General features: G+C 38.2%; 2 protein-coding genes across 5 annotated transcripts in view; both read left to right on the forward strand.

Moving 5' to 3' along the window:
• The window catches only part of LOC139958594 (rap guanine nucleotide exchange factor 4-like), a 260,592-nt gene that overhangs the window by 13,898 nt on the left and 226,449 nt on the right, over positions 1-20,245 (forward strand). The window lies entirely within an intron of this gene.
• Positions 1-20,245, forward strand: part of LOC139958596 (integrin beta-1-like) — a 34,328-nt gene that overhangs the window by 12,488 nt on the left and 1,595 nt on the right. For 2 of the 4 annotated variants that reach the window (XM_071955768.1, XM_071955767.1), the window contains exons 7-24: positions 1,147-1,243; positions 1,787-1,874; positions 4,015-4,101; positions 4,816-4,899; positions 5,719-5,793; positions 6,568-6,660; positions 7,074-7,163; positions 7,792-7,979; positions 8,962-9,046; positions 9,784-9,935; positions 10,549-10,624; positions 10,900-10,981; positions 12,154-12,281; positions 13,423-13,515; positions 14,280-14,409; positions 15,366-15,476; positions 17,395-17,579; positions 19,214-19,294. In XM_071955768.1, coding sequence (XP_071811869.1) covers positions 1,147-1,243; positions 1,787-1,874; positions 4,015-4,101; positions 4,816-4,899; positions 5,719-5,793; positions 6,568-6,660; positions 7,074-7,163; positions 7,792-7,979; positions 8,962-9,046; positions 9,784-9,935; positions 10,549-10,624; positions 10,900-10,981; positions 12,154-12,281; positions 13,423-13,515; positions 14,280-14,409; positions 15,366-15,476; positions 17,395-17,579; positions 19,214-19,276 — 1,907 coding nt within the window. In that variant the 3' untranslated portion in view covers positions 19,277-19,294. Of the gene's footprint in view, positions 1-1,146; positions 1,244-1,786; positions 1,875-4,014; positions 4,102-4,815; positions 4,900-5,718; positions 5,794-6,567; positions 6,661-7,073; positions 7,164-7,791; positions 7,980-8,961; positions 9,047-9,783; positions 9,936-10,548; positions 10,625-10,899; positions 10,982-12,153; positions 12,282-13,422; positions 13,516-13,695; positions 13,909-14,279; positions 14,410-15,365; positions 15,477-17,394; positions 17,580-19,213; positions 19,295-20,245 lie in introns of those variants that run through there. The other 2 variants (XM_071955766.1, XM_071955769.1) reach the window with 2 other exon arrangements.

Genomic DNA, 20,245 nt, shown 5'->3' on the forward strand with positions numbered 1-20,245 from the left:
AGTCACAGTCCCGATGCAAGGGGACTGGGGTTAGAAGTGGATCAGTCGTTCAGTAGTTTGGTTTTCGTGCCCAGGTTCTTTCCTGGGCGACTTTTTCTTAAAAAAGTATCTTTCGCTCGCGGGAAAACTGTATACATGCCTCAGAGTCCGTTTCTGCCTACCACGAATGTGCTTGCCCACTGTATTTTTACGTGCCCGAAGATCTGTCCGATCATGGAGGTAAACAGACCTCCATGGGCCGATACAAACCGAAAGCGTTGCCGCGGGCGTTCTCTGGGCAGGACAGCAAATAGATACGTGGGGAAAATAGCTTTGTTAAAAAGAAAGGTACACTAGGCTGTTCTTACTAGGGTCTTCACAGGACTACCTTTAGTAGTGAGCAGCAAGTCAGATATTCTGCCCTGTACTATTTTAAGTGATAGAAGAGAGGTCCTTTCTCCCTCCCCACGCCCCCTACCTCCCCCCCCCCCAAAAAAAACAAAGTCTCCCATGTGATGTCATGCTGGACGATCTGGAAAAACACTACATCCTTTTGGATCCGTTACTCGATATAAGTTCATGATAATATTTAGAGGTCATTGTACTGTATCACGTAACCTATGACCCACTAGTCCCCACCAATGAGGTGATTTGATGTGAGGGTTTCCTTTAGTAATGAGCCTCACGTCTCATGCATGCATGCTTGCCTCCTTTATTGCCTTTTGGTTAAGATCATGTTGTGTAGCATCCTGTTGCCCTTCTAGGGGGAATCGTGATACACACCTGACGATGACCACGCAGTCACAGTCTCGATACAAGGGGACCGTGGGGTTGAGAGCAGATCAGTCGTTTGGTTTATCGTGCCCATGTTCTTTCCTGACTGACTTTTCTTAAAAGAATGCCTTAAAGTAAAGTGACTGAAACCTTTGAAAACATCGCTCACATATCGAGAGAATGCGAATGGCATTTAGCCGTTCGTGTTTCCTATGTATGTGCATGATGTACATCACGTGATCATGTCACGTGACTAATACTATATCAAACTCTAAATATAGCTACTTCTTGAGAATAAGCGTATAACCAGCATTAAAGGCACCATATATTATAGTCTTCTCCCCCTTTATTTCTTATTCTCTCTCTTTTTTTTTTCTTTTTTTTTTTTGGCAGCAACTGAAATGAAGAAAATTACTCGAAGTTTTACCCTTGGATTTGGATCTTTCGTGGACAAACCTGTGGCACCATATTCAGCTGCAGAGATAATACAGTAAGTTGAATAGCCATGATATTATGCCTGAATTCAAACGTTTAGCAGCAGTCATGACGGTATAGCTTAGAGATCTAGCCGATATATTTAAATCTGGTGAGGGACTGAAAGAGAGGGGATGGGGTGGGGAGGGGGGGTTGCGCAACTCACCAGAGCCTGTGTGGTGGGATGCTCACGCCCCACTTTTCAACCCTCCACAATAAATTAAAAGTATTTATTAACAAAACATTACGCGCCTAATGGCGTCCTGGGCCTGGACGAGCGGTCTAATTTTTCCTCAACTCAATGTACAAAAAATCCCCGACTGTAAACAAAGGTGGGGGTCATGGCCCAGTTCTCCCTCCCCCCCCCCTTCACTAACCACTCCCTTGCGCAGGTCACTGATGTAACAACGGTCGGGTTAGTTTGAGTTTAAGAGACCAACATAAAACAACACAATCATGCCAAGCTATCAGGTGAAATTTTGCCCTTGTGTTGTTCGACTATTTCGAACGTATATGATCTCTTTCATCAAAACACTTTGGCGACGTTTTATCTACACAGGTCAGGTAATCCACCGTGTACAGGTTGCGCACCGGCTTACGGCTTCAGGAATGAGTTACCACTAAATAGAAACACAACTCTATTTGATGTAAGTATACCTTATCTACCAAAACCCTTCAAACGTCATCATTATCAAACCCAAAACTTTTAGACTGCAAACAAATTCCAAGTATTTCCAAAAGTATACTATTTCACCGCCTTTTTTTTTTTTTGGCCTCTCCAAGTTCAGAAACATGCCTTCGAGGGTATAATATGCAACTATAGCTTTTTCTTTGACATTCAACATTTCCCATACATGCGGATGCCTATTGTGTATCAATGTGACAGAACCATTAATACCATAGGCCTATATAGAAATGTGATTGAATGCAAATTATTAACTCAACGATAAACCTTATCATATGATTGGTTATGCTACTGAGACATATGCAAATTAGATATTTAACTACTCTGATTGGTGGAAAATGAACATATAGAAAGTATAGAAAATGCAGTTTGATAGTAGCTATAGACCTACATTTAATCACAACATAAGCTCAGAACAGAAATCCAGAAAATCAACTAATATCAGGGGCGTATCTAGGATTTTCTGACCCGGGGGGCGCGAATTACTATCTAAGCGGAGCGCCACCATCGGTTGGCGCGCAGCGTACAAGAAGTTTCTGGTTTTGATACCCCCCAGATCACCGGAAATGGCACTTCTCGGGCTTGAAAATGACCAACCAGATGTACAATTTTTGCCTGAGAACCAAGTATTTCCCAATTTTCCATCCATAACCTTTTTGAAGATTGTCACCAGTCACAAATCATGTTCGACCTCATCGCATGTCCTGTGGATCATTGCTTTTGTAGGTGATTCTACGTCGCGGCCCATAATACCCGTCAGCCCCACTTTTCAAGGTTTTCTCTATCTACATAAGACATTTCGTTCGTTGTTTACTTTAGCATTCCGTACGGTACACAATGGCATGCGATGTAATAACCGATTCTGGCTTATGTGATATTGACCTTAACATGTTGAACGCGCGCCGAGCGCGCGAAAAATTTTGGTTATTTTTTTCGGGCAAGTCGTTACAGCCCCCAAATTGGGCTCCTACGCCAATGAGTTCACACATAGAAAGTTTTGAGGCTGTTCATCCTGGAACGCCATTTTCATGCTCACTGATATGATGTGATATCTGCTGTTTGCTTTACAAACTCAAACAGGCGCATAGCGAGGAAGTTGCCAAGGGAGGGGCGAAGCCTGTAGGCAAACTATCTAAGCGTAGCGCCACCATGAGTTGGCGCGAAGCGTACAAGAAAATTTTAGCCGAAAATGCCTCCCAGATCGCTGGAAATGGCACTACCCAGTACCATTTGTTGGCGCGAACGTACAAGCAAATTTTGGCCGAAAATGCCTCCCAGATCGCTGGAAATGACACTTTCCAGGCCTTGTTAGTTGCATCTAAGCATTTTCTATTTTGAAATTACTAGCGATATCATAAAAAAATATGCTCGGGCGGGGGGGGGCGGTCGCCCCCTTCCCGAAATGCGTCATGTTCCCCGACGACACGGTCGAGTTCGAGACCAGCCACAGTTGGTTTCATAGCAGGTTTCATATACACACACACGCGTTATGATAGACCATATATAGTATATATATAGATACATTAGTGAGAGAGGAAAAATGGAAACGTCAAAATGGAGTTGACGGTGTAAGGGGTAGGGTGAGGCGCAAGCCCCTTCCGAAATCCTTGATCAGTCACTGGCTACCCGGCCATGTGTATATAATAGGGATCAGCGCTGTAATGATGTCACTGTTCCTCTTTCTCTTCCCGGTGTCTTGGCGTTTTTCTTTTACTCCCTCCTTTTCTCCTTCTTCTCTTTCTTCTTTCTTTTTCCCTTCCTTCCTTCCTCTCCTCCTCCTCTTTTTTTCCCCTCTTTTTCCCATTTTTTCTTCTCCTTTTTTCTCTCCTCTTTTCTTACCCGGGGGGCGCGCACCCCAACGCCCCCCCCCCCTGGATACGCGCCTGAATATGCTTGTTGGGTCAGTTTTTGCAACGTACTGTTTGAAACCAAAGTGAGGGCGACATTACAGAACATTACCATTGAGATGCTAGCGTCATGTTTTCTACAAAGCTATGATGAATTTCCGAACTTTTGATGTACAACTACGAATTATATATATATATCTTCTTTAAATAGCGTTTTTTAAATAATATTTTTCTTTTTATGCCTTTTCTCTTCAGCAAAAAGTAAAAAGCACATTAATTTCTAGTAACCAGGACGACGCTGAAGGAACGTTAGATGCTATTGCTCAGGCTGCCCTTTGCACGGTACGTAAGGAAACAATCCCTCTGAAGAAATTCAGTATGACTAGAAGAACAAAATTAATAGTCATTTTTCGTAGTCCTTTAATAATCACTTCTGTCAGTCCAGGAACATGGAGAATACCCGCAAGGACACAAAAACAGGGGCGGAACAACGATCTTTAAGGAGGGTGTGTCCGATCTGGGGTCGTTGAAACCGACTCCCATGAAGGTGGTAGGGTCCACTCCAGAAGACAAAAAAGTTAGACGTGAGATGGTGAATTCTGAGACTTATTATTCTAGGCTATAACTAAGGTATATTAATTATAAGCCTTCACGCGAGGTTGTGCTAAAAAGGACTTCTATTTTTGTATGGCGATAGAAAAAATGGGGCAGGTAGGGGTGTACACACATACAAACACTGGATCCGCGCCTTATTAAGGAAATCAATCATTGTTGTTCTTAGATAAGTGAATCTGATAAATTCCGATTTGTTCCTTTCCTACATAGCGACCTCTACTTTAACCGATCACAATGATCAGCCGGCCTGATGAGCATGTGTAGGGAGTAGGGATATCGTTGTCGTCGGGACCCGCCCTGGCCCTCGACGGCACCTAGTCAGTGATGACAAAGATCTGAAATGAACCTGCGTGTTAATCCGAACCCACCACCAAACAAAAACAAAACAAAAATAGGAATTTACTAATATCTTGACTAGTGTAATTTTCATCCGATTTGCAGGAGGACATAGGCTGGAGAAACGAGTCACGCCGTCTGCTTCTCGTCACATCAGACGACACATTTCACATTGAAGGAGATGGCAAGGTAAAGGTTATATGGTATATATCTATGTAGCTATCCACGATAACGTTTAGGTTTGATGGTTCATCTCAAACTGCCTTAAAAAATGAGTCCTCATGTGACCGAAAGTGGATAATTAGCTTTCCATTTGCTTTTGAAACTTAATGAGCGACACTGTAGTTCTATATTCAATATTATACGTTTTGATTAGCTTGTGTAACTGTAAGTTTGTACTTTTGATATCGAATCTGGATACATTTAAGCAATAACAGGAAATGAGGACCGAGTTTTCGAACACACATGCAGACACACAGACACACATGCAGACACGCGTACACGCACAGGTGTGTTTACATTCAGACCGAGGACCCCATTGTTTTTTCCATTGTTCAAATCCACTTATTCTAACCTTAACAATACCCATAACAATAGAATTTTTTCGAGGACGTGGTGATTCTTTAGAAATCACACCCGAGGACCTGGAATTCTTTTGTTCAAGTCCTCGGTCAGAATACAAAACAAGTGCGTTGTTGACTGAAATAATACACAAGTGTCGGTTTATACCCTAATCCATCTTACTTTTCCATATTAAATTATCTAAGCTGTTATTATACGATCGCCCCAAATAATATTTAATTAATATTTTTGTTGTTTTAGATGAACGATGGGCCGGTTAGGTGTGTTTGTGGGGGGGGGGGGGGGTGGTGGGGGGGGAGGTGATGTAAGAGATTATAGCAGCATTTCTATGTGTATGAATTTGGTGAGGAAGACTATTTCAACCAGTTATCTTTTCGTGTTTGTCAATTCGAATTGATGATCGTAATTCATACATCGATTTCTCAGATGGCGGGAATTCTTAGACCATTTGACGGTAGATGCCACCTTGTTAACAATGAATACGCCAAAACAAAATACTACGTAAGTAATGAAACTTCTTTGTATACACATCCTTATACAAAGACCTTAAAAATGATATACTCCAAAGGCCAAAATAAAAACCATCGGTTAAAAAGGGCCAAGAATAGTTGCATTGAAACTTGCTTTCATGTTTATGGTGCGCCTAATGTGTCATTAAGTTCTGAAATACCGATTTCATTCGTCATATGTCGACCTCTTTCGCATATAAGTTTTCGTCCAATCCAAAAAAGGTTTTAGACTGACATGTGACCAAGTTTTCCAATGAGATTAGGTGAAACTCACAGATAACAATTACTTACTTTAACATACGCCGATATCTCGTAATCAGAACTCTAGAATCTGAATGAGGCAATGACGAGAGAAACTGCCATTGTCGGGAGATCGCCAAGTGTCGATTTCTCGTACAATTTGTGTCCAATGACAGCCCAAAAAAATGACATATTATGCTAATCTTATTCGAACTATGGGCTATGTAGATTTCATAATGTATGGCACGTTAGACGCTCCATACACGAGGGCGGGAGAATCGCGACATAAACCCGACAAAATGGACGCCTTGTAGTTTTCTGGTGTCTTGTATCGGTACCTATCTTTGCCAGAGAAAAGGTCTAAAATGGGAAAGTATTCTCCTTATATAACACCCCTCCTCCCTTCTCCTCCGCGTTATCAGACATTTATGACTGTCGTTTATGGAATATGAAATATGATCAGTTTTGTATTGATATTTGCTCATTGCTATTCGTGACGTTTTAATGATATTCATTATTCATGCAGGATTACCCTTCCATCGGGCAGGTGAATGATGTGTTAGTGTCAAATAACATAATTTCTATCTTCGCCACTTCCGGTTTGGAAGCACTGTACAGGGTAAGAGCAACGTATTCTATCATAACGTCATAAAATACGTTAGTTCACCAAGCGCTATACTAGGTTCACATGAAAGTCAGATGAAAGAAAAAGTGGTCTTAATATGTCGTTTTGACCCTAGCGTCAAATTTACCACAATTCTTACCAACCCCTAGCAGGAAAGGATAGGGGTCGGGACAAAGTCCGTGGTCCCGTGGCCCGTTGTCAATTAGGGGGCCTGTGCAACATGGGACACGAAATAATGTCGTCTCATTGTCATGGAAATAAAATGGAAAATGAAGACTTTAAAGGTGTGGGTTGGGTGGTTATATAATTGCCCTCGGGGCCCAACCAGCCTCTCGGCACCCCTGTTCGATAGCCCCAGACAGAACTCCTATTTTGTATGAATCATCAATTGTGTTTTTTCTTTACAGAACTTAAGTATTGCTTTACAGGGATCCACCTTCAGTCAGCTCAGATCAGACTCGACAAACATTGTACAAATTGTTTCCTCTAAATACCGGGTAAGAGTTATGCGTAAACTATTAAAATACAGTAACAAAAATGACAAATACGATATTTTCTTATTCATTATTTTTTTTTTTTGGCTTCAAACCTTCATCAAGTTTTGTGTTGAAATGATTATGTAAAGGATTCAATGTTGTTGTGTGTTTTTTTTTATTCTCGGTTTGTAATTGACTGTATGAACAAGACGAGCACTATCTTCATTCGTTGAGATTAAAAGTCATAACACTGTGCACAACCTGGCTTCATATATTAAATGTATAAGCTACGCGACCATCCTAGCGTAGGAAAGAAAGTTCCAACAGGAGCAACATTGATCACAACCAGGGAGCATCCGAGCTGTATCTCCCGCGCGTGGAGTGGGGAGTGGGTGGGGGAGGGGACTGTGATAGAGGGGAGTATATAGTTCTCTAACATCTTGGAGGTTGCTCGACTGAATCACCCCCTATTCATTCCCTATATATACCGCTTTGCTATAAAGTTTCAAGGAGTTACTCTGCTACCCAATGGTAATGTATTCATGATGCACTGACTTGGGTCTCGGATAGTTTGATGGATGTTTAAAACAGACAGAATGCAAGAGAGAAACTCAATACCTCCTTTTTATGGTTCGATTCTGCACATTAGGAAATTACTGAATCAATACAGATATCGGACACATCTCCGGAAGGGACTGAACTCCGCTATAGGGTCAATTGTTCTGGCGAAGCACGCTGGCTTCAACCGGGTGAAAAACCGGAATGCGGACGTATCCACGCTGGGGACCAAATATCACTCGAGGTAGAAGTGAAAGCAACAAAATGTATCAACCAGAGGTAAATAATGGTCATTCATTCTTAAAATAAATAACCAGCAATTTTACTGTGATTTGTGAAAAGTGGTCATACCCCAAAACGGAGATGCGGACTAAATTTCGTGGATCGGAGGCTCTAGGGAGTACTTTTGGAACCTTCTAGCAATTTTGAACGTTCTAAAATGTTCAATTCATATACGTATACCGTTTCTTTTGAAATAACCACATTTAAGTTGACACGTTATGTGTACCACAAGTTACCTTGGAACTGGTGTGATGAAATAGGGGCGCTATTTACCAATTACTCTGGTGTTTTCGTTCCAAATTTTCTTTCTCAAAGTTGCGCTTGCTGTATACTCAATGTATATACCCACTGCACCCACTGTTAAAGTTTTAATTTACATCCCCTTATGTTACGATGTAAGTCTATATCTAATCCAAGGTAAAAACAAAGAAAGGAAAAAATAACAAAACATATTGCCGTCGGTGTGTAACTACGACATCACATGAACCTGTTTGCTTAAAGTGTAGGCCTATACTCATAGTACAAATTGTGACACATTCAATTCATCGAAAACGATATAAGTGGCAAATTTTACTACAGGACACTTAAAATATATACGTTCTATTTTTCGACGATAAAACACACATTTTTTTGCCCTGGATAACCGTGCACTTGTAAAGGCCCTTATTATTGGCGGAAACGACTGGTCACTGATTACGTGGTGGTATTTGCAACCAATGAAGTTGTTTCTTGCAAAGTTTGAACGTGGAAAAGGAATATGATAACTATGTAAATGCAAAACGGTTTCACGGGTTTAAATACGAGATTTAAACCTTGGAGCTGGCACATGCACGTGAATATGCATTGTGGAATCAAAGCCAGCCGCAGACTATACATGATTACTACGCATGCGTTCACGGATGGTAATTTTGCTTTGCTTCCTTCACAAATTATAACATGACTAATTTTTCATAAATAATATCATTCTTCTTTCAAACAGGTTTGAAATCTATCCGATAGGCTTTGAACGCCATTTACAGGTCCACGTAGAAGTCATTTGCAATTGTTCTTGTGAATCAGAACCGGTAAGTTAAGTTCAATCCATATTGCTTAATCGCTAAGAAGAAAGATTTAAGATTTTATTATAAGGACACGTATATAGGCCATGCCATCAAAATATTAAAGGGATACTCCGGTGGCTGAAGTTGATTAATCGATTAAATATGATGGAAATTTGTCTGCATTTTAAGGTCAAAACCTCATCTTCATAGCATTTTTGTATCGCAAAGATATATATATATATATATATACATATATATATATATATATATATATATATATATATATATGTGTGTGTGTGTATGTGTGTATACATATAAATATATATATATTTTCTTCAAATTTGGTGGTATTTTGTGAATTCATCTTTAGCAACAGCAGAGTTAATGATGTCATCATAGCACCTCGCACGTTAAATAATTGACAAATTAAACTACATCGACAAATGTACACCTACCGATTAAGATTATCCATTTGACGAGAGCTCATCCATTTGATTAAGATTATCCATCTGATTGAGATGATCCATCATCTGCAGCTGACCAAGTTAGAGGAACCATAGTTTTGTGTCGTTAAAGGGACGGAGAGGGAGGGATGGGTTAATACGGATGGAAGGAGGGAGGAGGAGGGGGGGGAGACGAGGTTACAGTAGAGGAGTAGAAGGCAATAAGGGATGAGCCAGTAGCCCTCTCTCTGTTCAAGAAATATGTATAATTTGCTATATTGATTCCTTGTTTTTTTTTTTCGCTTATTCGGTTCATAGGATGTCAATACTACCGAGTGTACTGGCGGCAATGGTAATCGTGATTGCGGTGTTTGTCAATGTCTTCCTGGTTACTATGGTGATCAATGTGAATGCACCGCGGAGAACGAAGAGAATCAAGACCACAAACTTAACGACCTCAAGTGTAAACCGTACGTACACAATAATTGTAACATTTATCATTGCTATATATACTATATGAATTATGAGCAAGGACGGCGGAATCGGGAGAGGGGTAGGGTTTGGACAAGGGGGGGGGTGCACCCAATTTTGTGAAAAAACTTAAAAGGTGTCTCTTTTCATATATATGGAGAGCCTGTGTGATTTTGTTTTTTCTTTTTTGGATGGAAAAAGTGAATTGTCATTAAAAAGTACACTGTTGTTAAAAAATTAAAAACAAATGTAATCAAAAGTGCCCTTTTGGGGTATGGGACGCACAGAGGAATAATTTTGAGGTAACTTTGTCGTTTGCACCCTCAAAATCAAAATCACATGTCCCACTGGCCCTTGGTAGCAAATGTTATAGCATGCTTAACAATTGCAACAGCTTATGAAGAACATTTCATTTTGATTTTTAAATTTTGGACTCCCAAATATAAGAAAGGATTAAATTAGACAATTAAGTGACTGAACAAAAGAAAAGAAAAACACTTAGCGCGACTGTCGCGTCTGTGGATGAATCACCAAATCGTTTTGCTCAAGTTTGGTGGTAATAAATTTATTAAACACTCTGAAAATGAATAAAATTATATACTTATCCTACAGTGACAACGACACGACTGTCTTATGTTCTGGTCGAGGAGAATGCATATGTGGAGAATGTCGCTGCAACCAACCGGCTGTAAGTAAAAAGTGACAAAAAAGTATATATATATATATATATATATATATATATATATATATATATATATATATATATATATATATATATATATATATATATATATATATATATATATATATATATATATATATATCCAATACGCATACCCTAGATCCACGCCTGATAAACTTACGACATATTCATTTGCACTACTTCATATCGATATCTGGTGAGGCAATAAGTGCGACTTTTTTTTCCAGTTAAAACCTATAATCTCATATTTATCTTTACAGAACGCTGGAGTAATAATATCGGGAACCTATTGCGAGTGCAATAACCAAGGGTGTGATTTAGCGAACGGTGAAGTTTGTGGCGGTAGGTCAATACGCCTATAATAGTATCAAATGTACACAGGGGTTTCGGGAACAATTTAGTTACAATGTTATGCAGTTTAGAATAAAAAATATATATAACGATAATAATACTAATGATAAATAAATACAACATAACCTGTTACCGTTTCAAGCACTTAAAGTAGGTTGTTATGGCAACTTCTGAACATAAACACACATACTTGAACACAAGATGAATTGATATCTATGGTGTTAATATAAGTTAATCGACAAGAAACAAAAGTGAATGGAAAATTATAAATAAATTTAAAAAAAAACTATAGGCAACAACGGGACCTGTGCTCTACCGATTGAGATACCCCCCCCCCTCCTCACCACCCCATATGACAACAGTAATAGGTCAAAACACATTATTTAAATTCACAAGACCGTTTGTAAAGGAACCTTTATAACAAATGTTCACTTAATTCTAAGCTTACAACACTTTCTTATCGAAAATTTCATTTCATCCCCCCCCCCCCGTCCACAAGAAGATAGAAGTACACATTATACCTGTTTATGCAGATTTATCAATTATCAAAGTGGCTGGACTATTCAGTCTAACACAGGTCATTAGGTCAGTTCCTCTGATACATTACAAAACTTAATGGGAACCGACTTTCATGGCTTCAATTGAAATGTTGACAATGTGTTAAACAAACTTGTATTTTTTACAAATTGTGTCCAATGTTACCAGAGCGGGGCGCTGTTGTTTATAACATGCTTTGGTTTTGAAAATAATGAAAGTTACAAAACAGGGCATCAGGCCTCCACTGACGTCATCAACATGTCCGGTTTAAAGGAACATTCCATGGATTGAGCATACTTTGTTGCTGAATATCTTGGAAACTGGAATAAATATACAAACAGTACTAACACTCAAATTCTTCTTCTCCTCCCCCCTTCCCCCCCCTTAAACTATAACATATTAAAACACAACTTCTGGCTTAAATTATAAATTTTAACAATATTTTCTTGAGAGAGCTAATTATCGTAGGTAAACCTTTACACGATTCTGCTTATATGTTACTACTTTGTGGATTTTTATGATACATTTAAATATGACATGTTTTCTATAAAGTTTCTCATTCTTAAATCTGTTTTTTTTTTTTTTTTAAATATTTCCAACTCAATTTTCTTTTTCAAAACTCGCAGGACCAGAGAGAGGGGAGTGCGTATGCGCATTAGATGGACGAACAAATGAATGCCAATGTCGGCCAGGCTACACCGGTGATAAATGCGACTGCCCCACACAAACCGAATCATGTCGTGCTAATAATGGAGTAAGTCTCTTAAAAGTCAATGACACTCAGTGCCAAATAGCTTAGAAATTGGGGATCAAAACTAAACATACTCATTGTCAAACAGCTGCAAGTATTTTTTTTCTCGCATTTTTTCCTGTCTGAGATATCTTTATAATGATATATATCTATTATAATAATATAATATATATAATTAAATATAATAATATAAAAAAAAAAAAATAAACACAAGACAACACTTCACCAAAGCCATATATGCTAACCTGATTTACAGGGTGAGAGAAATGACATTTGAGTGTTATCACAATAGCGCCCCCCCAAAAAAAATTAAAGTAGTCTAAACAAGGTTTTGTCGTCACAGATTCACTCTGCGTCCATGTTTCCAATCTAGGTGGACCCCCTTTCCCCCTATGCAGACACTGTACATAGTATTGCCAAACTTATATGTGTTGCAATAAGACTTCACAACACTGAAAGAAGACTTTGCCATTCCAAATTCCTTGCTTTTATTAAAACTGGATGTTGTTTCGATTAAACCTTTATGCCGAAAGTTGACTTACTCATTGATAAACCGAAGTGAGCGAGGTGGCCAATCCTATTGATTATTGACTTTGGGCACCGATAGTTCTCTCCCGTTAAGTTATAATTATATACTTCGTTTTCGGTCACAATGTTGTATATTTAGTGACACTATATTTAGGTTTATAATATATATATATATATATATATATATATATATATATATATATATATATATATATATATTTGCCCACACAAACACCCCAACCTTTTCACTGGACCCCAGGGGTCCGTGGACTGTACTCGGCAACAATCAAATGCACAAACTACATGTAGGCTTTACCACAAACAAATTTCGATGGGTGTACTTATATTTGGTATACTCATTTCAAAAACAATATGAACGAAATGTATTATGATTTATGAAATTTCTTGTTTTATTATGTAATCAAGAAAACACTTGATAATTAGTGGCAGTTACTGAAGAAGAAGAAGAAAAAAAAAACATTAATCAAATAGCTAAATAGAATCGCGAATTTATATTCGAGCGTTGAATAACTAACTTTGAAAATATCCCGCAATTATAGTTTTGTTTCACGTTTTGATATCTTTCTTTCATTCTCTTCTCCGTCGTCTCGTATAGCTGATTTGCAATGCTATTGGCGAATGTAAATGCGGAAAATGTATTTGTGAAAAGTCACCCAAATTTACTGGACCTCGATGTGATGAATGTGTGGTGAGTATATATGATAATGGTTAACTGACATGCAGTAACATCCATAAGAAATTAATGTTAACTGTATATACTACAGAGAGGACGTACATAAAATCTGAAGATATATATAGAAGACAAAATAAGCAAATGTCTGATTAAAATGCTAGACACCACCGGTAAACCTCCTGTTTACTTTGGCAGGCGCTTCAACCCATCTAAGCCATGGCGTCTTATATTATGGTTAACTGAGGTACATTTGGTTAAGGTGACTGGATTATGTGTTCTAATGCACAAAGCATAAGGTAAGATCCTTAGCTGCAACACAAAACTCTCAATGGGTATAAAATACAAGATTTTTATGGCTTCAAAACAAGGAGGTGTTTATGACATGTTTACGAATTTGTCAATCTTGGCGGCAAACAAATGATGTTCAAATTTCATTCAATTAAGCTGTGATGTTCAAACAATAGATCATGTTGGGAGTAATTAAAATTGATGAAACAATGGATTAACTTGTAACATTTAGTCATTCACTGAGGATACGACGATGACGTCATAATTTATGTTCGCCTTAAATGAACATTGCAGAGATTTATTTAGTTTACAGGTGAGCATCTTGAAAAAATTGGATTAATTGTTAAAGAGGATTGAACATTGCTTGAACACAAAATGTTCTTTTTTATTAATTCTTGGACTATATACATCTCAAGACTATACTTCTGTCTAAAGTCATGCTTTTCATGAAAATTTCACTATTTTTTTTATCTCTCTTTTTTTTATATCAGTCATGTGATGTGTGTGATCTTCATACCAACTGTGTCTTGTGCAAACTATTAAACGACACAGAAATTCTATCTAAAGAGGATTGTGATATGTGCTCACAGGTCATACAATATGTCCCTGAGTTCCCAGAATGTAAGTATACCGTGACATGTTATTATATAATACCTTTAAATCATGGGGAAAACTTTCACATCTTCCTGGCCGCGTATTTTTTTTTCCCAGGTCGAACGTGGGCATCGGCCAATCAAATCCCTGGATTCCAAACATGTGACGCTCTTTCAAAAAACATGTTTGTGAATCTTTTTTCCTTGTTTAGACCCCAGATTATGAACGACAATCCTTCATTTTCATAGAAACTGGATCCCTAACCCACTTTCTAAACCCTAACCCTGATTTCAAACGAATTTGTAAATTCCAGAAAAATCTGAAACCCACGTTCGTCCTGGGAAAAAAACTTACGCTTCCTGGCCACCGTCTGCTGAGCAATTAGTTTCTAAAGATCTGATTTAGATCAAACCTATTTTTTCTGAACTATTGCAATATTGGGTATCTCGGTCACACGGGAATGTAACTAAAACGATTTAGATTTAAGACGGAAATCTATAGAGCGAAAACTCTTCGAAGGTTTGGTACTCTTAAACTTACGTTACGAATTATTTCAAGACCTACCATGAATCCCTCATACTCTTCTTCCCCCACCCTTCCCCACCGCTACGAAAAAAAAAAAAAAAAACGAAAAAAACCAACAAACAAATGTTTCCCGAAATCGAGGGCGGTATTGAAGATGCATAGACTCCGGATGTTTGACCTGATTAATTCACTTTGGTTTCGGCTTTGAGTACAACGTTTCTGTATATGCTACCGTGTTGAACGAATCTAACCGTATAATAGTAGTTACCGACTTTGCGATCCGCGTTGTATATTGTCATTGCCGACTTTGCAATTCGCGGTCCCACTCACAATTTAGACAAGGTCGGTAAGAGTGACGTCATAGTTTTCCCTTTTCAGGAAGGCGCAAAAAGTAAACAAATGTCTGAATTCGCCATTATATATGATTTTATAATTTACTTATCTATTTTGTACTACAGTAGATGGCAATGAGAAGACTTGTAATTTCCCAGATGCTGAAGAATGCACTGTTCATTTCCAGTTTGCAGATGTCAATGGAACCATGCATATTTATGTTAAATCAGCTAAAGGTAAGGACATATATATATATATAATTAGTTTTGTAACGTTTTAAGATGATGTTAAAATGATTTGATATCGAACTTATAAAAAAAAAAATCATGTAAGCTTTAATGCGCACACAGATAAAAAAACACACTCTGGCAAAAATACTTCTCTCATAATATGAAATCAGCATGGTAAGAGATGAAAATTGTATTATTTATCCACCACGGAAGAAATAAATGTTCTGACAAAGAAATGCTGCATTCTGATGAAGCCTTGACTTCAGAGAATAGCCAAGCCAACATTCCAATTTTATCACATTTCAAGGACAAATCAACAAACATTTTATGAAAGAAAAGTAAAGCTGTTGAAGAATATTTGCCATGACGTCGTCTCAAACCATCTAACTTTAAACCATTTTCTGGAGTAACTACGAGGCGAGGAGGGTGTGTGTGTGTGTGTGTGTGGGGGGGGGGGGTGTTATCGGAGAAATGATAAGTCACCTTAAATGATGCCGAAAGAATCAATTGCTCTTGCAACGTTGAATAGTTACGCCACATTGTCTACTATACCGTCTTCGATCCAGGTCAAATGTGATATTATAATAAGACTAAACTTAAAATTATATTGTTACAATAACAATGTCATGCTTAACTATTACGTGACAAATGGTGTTGTTTTACCCCGTACCTAACGTCATCATCATCCTCAATGATGTAGTTGATCACTTCTTCTGTCCCCTCCATGGGCGGCGATCCTGGGGGGGGGGAGGGGGGATATATCCCCCATGAAAATGGGTGGAGGGGATGTAATACACCATATCCCCCCCACCAAATGCCAGGGATAAGAATTTTTTCATGCCTACATTTATGCATCATCGTAAATGTACGGCTCTTTTTTAGCTTCATTTCTCGCCTACCATAAACGCAGTGCGATCTTTTCAAATAAACCGTCTTTATAAAGCAAGAATAGTTGACTGTAGGCTTCATTGGCCCTATAACAACAAAATGTATTATTGCGCCCACGGTATTGATATAGTATATGCACCCTCATAGTATTCATATAGGCCCTATAGTAGGCCTACACACGTACATGTTCCCTCGAACAGCTGAGAATCTCATGTTACCAGGGTAATGCTTAATACACGTCTCACCTGGATGCCCTAGCAATCGGTACCTAGGAATGTAACTATGTGTAATTGTGTATTGCATGTGTATAGGCCTATAATAGCCTGCATGAGGCCATTTTCTTCATCGAATAATGTAAACGAGCTCTCGAACATTCTAACGTAGCGCCTGAAACAAGATTGACAGGGGCAATTTTCCCAAAATAACACCCGAAATTAAAAAAAAAGTATTTTGGATCCTGATTATGAGATATTTCGGACATGATATCCCTATTTTAAAGTTGGGTATATGCCACTTGGAAACCTCGGGAAGTGCCGTTTCCGGCCATCTAGAGGGTTTGTAAATCCCAAAATTTTATTGTACGCTTGGCGCCAACTAATGGTGGCGCTACGCTTAGACAGTCAACAAGGTCATATCCCCCCCACTCGGAAGTACGGATCGCCGCCCATGGTCCCCTCTATGGTAATGTTGGCCGGTAGTGGTTTAAGTTTCTCCATTTGTGCGCATGTGTGTTTCTGTAAATGTGTTTATTTTATTACGATATAGAAAACGATGTCCATTGAATATTCATAACTTATATCGTTCCTGACGTCATCATCGTCAATTTTCATGGATGTTATTGATAACTTCATCTATTGCCTCTATTGAAATGTTGACCGGAAGTGGTCATATCTCTCTCTCTCCATTTCTGCCCATGTGTGTTTCTTCAAAGGTATATATATTTTGTAAAAAAAATAAGAATGTTTTCATAGTATACTCACCGTGATTATGTGACATTAATCCATTTATACAAATCTTCTTTTGTTTTCGTTCCAAGACTGTGCCCATTCTAACCTTATAATAGAGGGCGTTGAATTACAATTTGTCATTCTTTACATCGTTCTGGGTATCATCCTGTTCGGACTTTTACTGATCTTCATTTACCGCCTCTATACGTGGCATCTCGACCGGAAGGAGTACCAACAATTCGTCGCAGAAAAAGAAAAGGCTCAATGGGATAAGGTAAAGCGGATATCCCATTTTCAACTTTTTAATCAATACATACACTTACTACAGAAGGAGAACGAAACGAACGGTTACAAATTAATCGAGTACCACGATCCAAAATTATGCTTTACGAGCAAAAATATTTTCATGCTATTCATGGTATTGCGCCACACTACTTGGGTGAACTTGTTCAAAGTTATACCCAAACTCGCCGTCTGCGCTCTAGCACCCAATCATTGCCCTATATGCACACTGTGTCCACTAAATCTTATGGCGAGCGATCTTTCCAGTACTCCTCAACCCTCCTTTGGAATAAACTCCCACTCAACATAAAGAATGTCGTGTCTGTGGAGATGTTCAAAACTGTTTTGATTGTTATAATTGTTATGTTTACTCTTATTGTATATTGTGTATATAATCTTTCACTTTCTTTCGTTCAGCGCGGCGAGACTTCATTGTAAGTTGCGCTATATATATAAGAACTGTTTATTATTATTATTATTACATTTGATTGAAAGGCCATCGTATAGAACAGCAACGATTGAATAACCCACAAACTGCATGAGCGCTGATTTGATAAAAGTGAAATGGTTGTTATAAACTGCGGTTATTTATGACGTCAGGGTTTTCAATATCATTTACTACAACCCTAAAGACTATATCTCAAACATAAATAAATAAAATATAAATATCTATTTCTAATTGGAAGAATGCTTTGTAGAAGAGCACTCTGAAATTACGTACAAGTTAATTAATTTGTGGCGCAAACACAGCCTGACGAAGATGAACTTACAATTATGCCAATTTAAGGAATTGGTGCGGTTTGCATTCATATCCAAGATGTATCAAATTCTGCTTACTTTGTTCTCTAATCAAGGTTCATTTGATTAAAAACATCCAGGAAAATGTATAAGGTTGATCAATTGTGTTCTTATTGTGTTTAAGTTTCGATTGTTTCGATAAAAAGCATATATAACAAGCGATCATATATGGCATGTAACGTTGTAGTCGAGTCCAGCACATTCGAATCCAGGTTCGAGTCCTTGGTGTTCGAGTCCTTGAGAAATGACCTCAAGCCCGACCACAACACTGACCATAAATTGCTTAAAACGTTTTTCCATATGTACATTTATCTAAACATTATCTAAACTCAAACATGACATTTTCTTTCAGAATAAGCTGTTTGGTTAGCTTGCATTGACACAATCTGGTAATAACGTTGAAGGAATACGATAAAAAAAATATATTTATAAAAAATAAAAAATAAATCCAAATTAGGGAATAAAATGAGCAAAATGCTTTGAGGAGGATTTGTTTTAAAGTTTGAACTCGCGTGCCCATTATTTGAATTTCTAGCATAATAGTGATCGCCTTTTATGGCAAGCCATATGTGCAATAATTCGATAAACCGAGTTTATCGCCGTTAAACTCTGTTTATCGAATTATTGCACATGTGGCTTGCCATATCCTTTAGCCAACGGGATATTATCGGACATGTGTATTATTTCCTTCATGCATTCCGTATCAAAAATCTTCCAATTTTGAAGTATAATAATGAAGATTGCGACTGCGCAGTAGAGAATGCACAGGTTTGGTATGTCATTAACTTATTTTTCCCTCAGTTCTCACTATATTTGTCTCTTTCTCAGAATGTTAATCCTATTTATTCATCTGGTACACGGAAGTATGTAAATCCCATGTATGGTCACTAGCTTGGAGGTGTATATAAAGTAAGGATGAAACTGACAGCCAACTTCAAGCTAGAAGGCATGGCTACACTGCGCATGTGTCGCTTACATTGTCACCCGTAGATTGCTATCTTTACTAATAGCGAGCTTTGCATGTCGTAATAACACCAACTAACTAACCTTGATAATCCTTAATCCGCCTCTTGTCTTTCCTTTAAGGTCCATTCCCCTAAATTACCCCCCCTTAATTACACCCCCCTCCTCGTGCTCACATTTGAAATCATGAGTACGTCACAGCACTGGCCTGACTTTCCGAAAAAAAAACAAAAAAAAACATGTCAGCATGTTTGAAAATATCCTCTTTGTGTTTTGCACATAATCCTTTTTGGCGATGCTTTTATTGAAAATGGAATAACATAATTCATTAGACACATGAACACACACCCATATACACGCAGTCTCTTCAGTGCGACTTTACCGTTCGGTTCAAATTGGTGGGGAAATAACTGAATTGAAATACTCACCACCCCTCCCCCCACCCTCCCACCCCACACCCCTCTTGTTCATGTTCTTGATCCGCGTTTGTCCTTTATCTTTTGATAACCGAATTAATCTTGCCGCTGCTCGTATAACCTACTTTTGCACTGTACAGTAGTGATATGTTAACTATCTTTGCTTTACATGTGTCCCTTGCACAAAGCTGATTTTCCTTATTACCCACAGCAACAGCAACAACAATAAAAATAATTATACCAAAAAAAAAAACAGGAAACTTTTTTCTTTTTGCTCTAGTAATCTACATGTCAACTCTATAACACATTTTGTGTGTTGTAAACAATGATAATCTGTAAAAGAGAGGATTCTTCCTTTAATATCTTTGCACGGCTTTGTCATAACATGCTTTTATATCTCTGAGCTTTTTTTTTAACATGATAACCCTTTTTACTTCAGGAAATGGACTGAAGTGGTTTTGATGACGTCATCATATTATAT

Source organism: Apostichopus japonicus, chromosome 18 (genome assembly GCF_037975245.1).
Source record: "Apostichopus japonicus isolate 1M-3 chromosome 18, ASM3797524v1, whole genome shotgun sequence".
NCBI lineage: Eukaryota > Metazoa > Echinodermata > Holothuroidea > Aspidochirotida > Stichopodidae > Apostichopus > Apostichopus japonicus.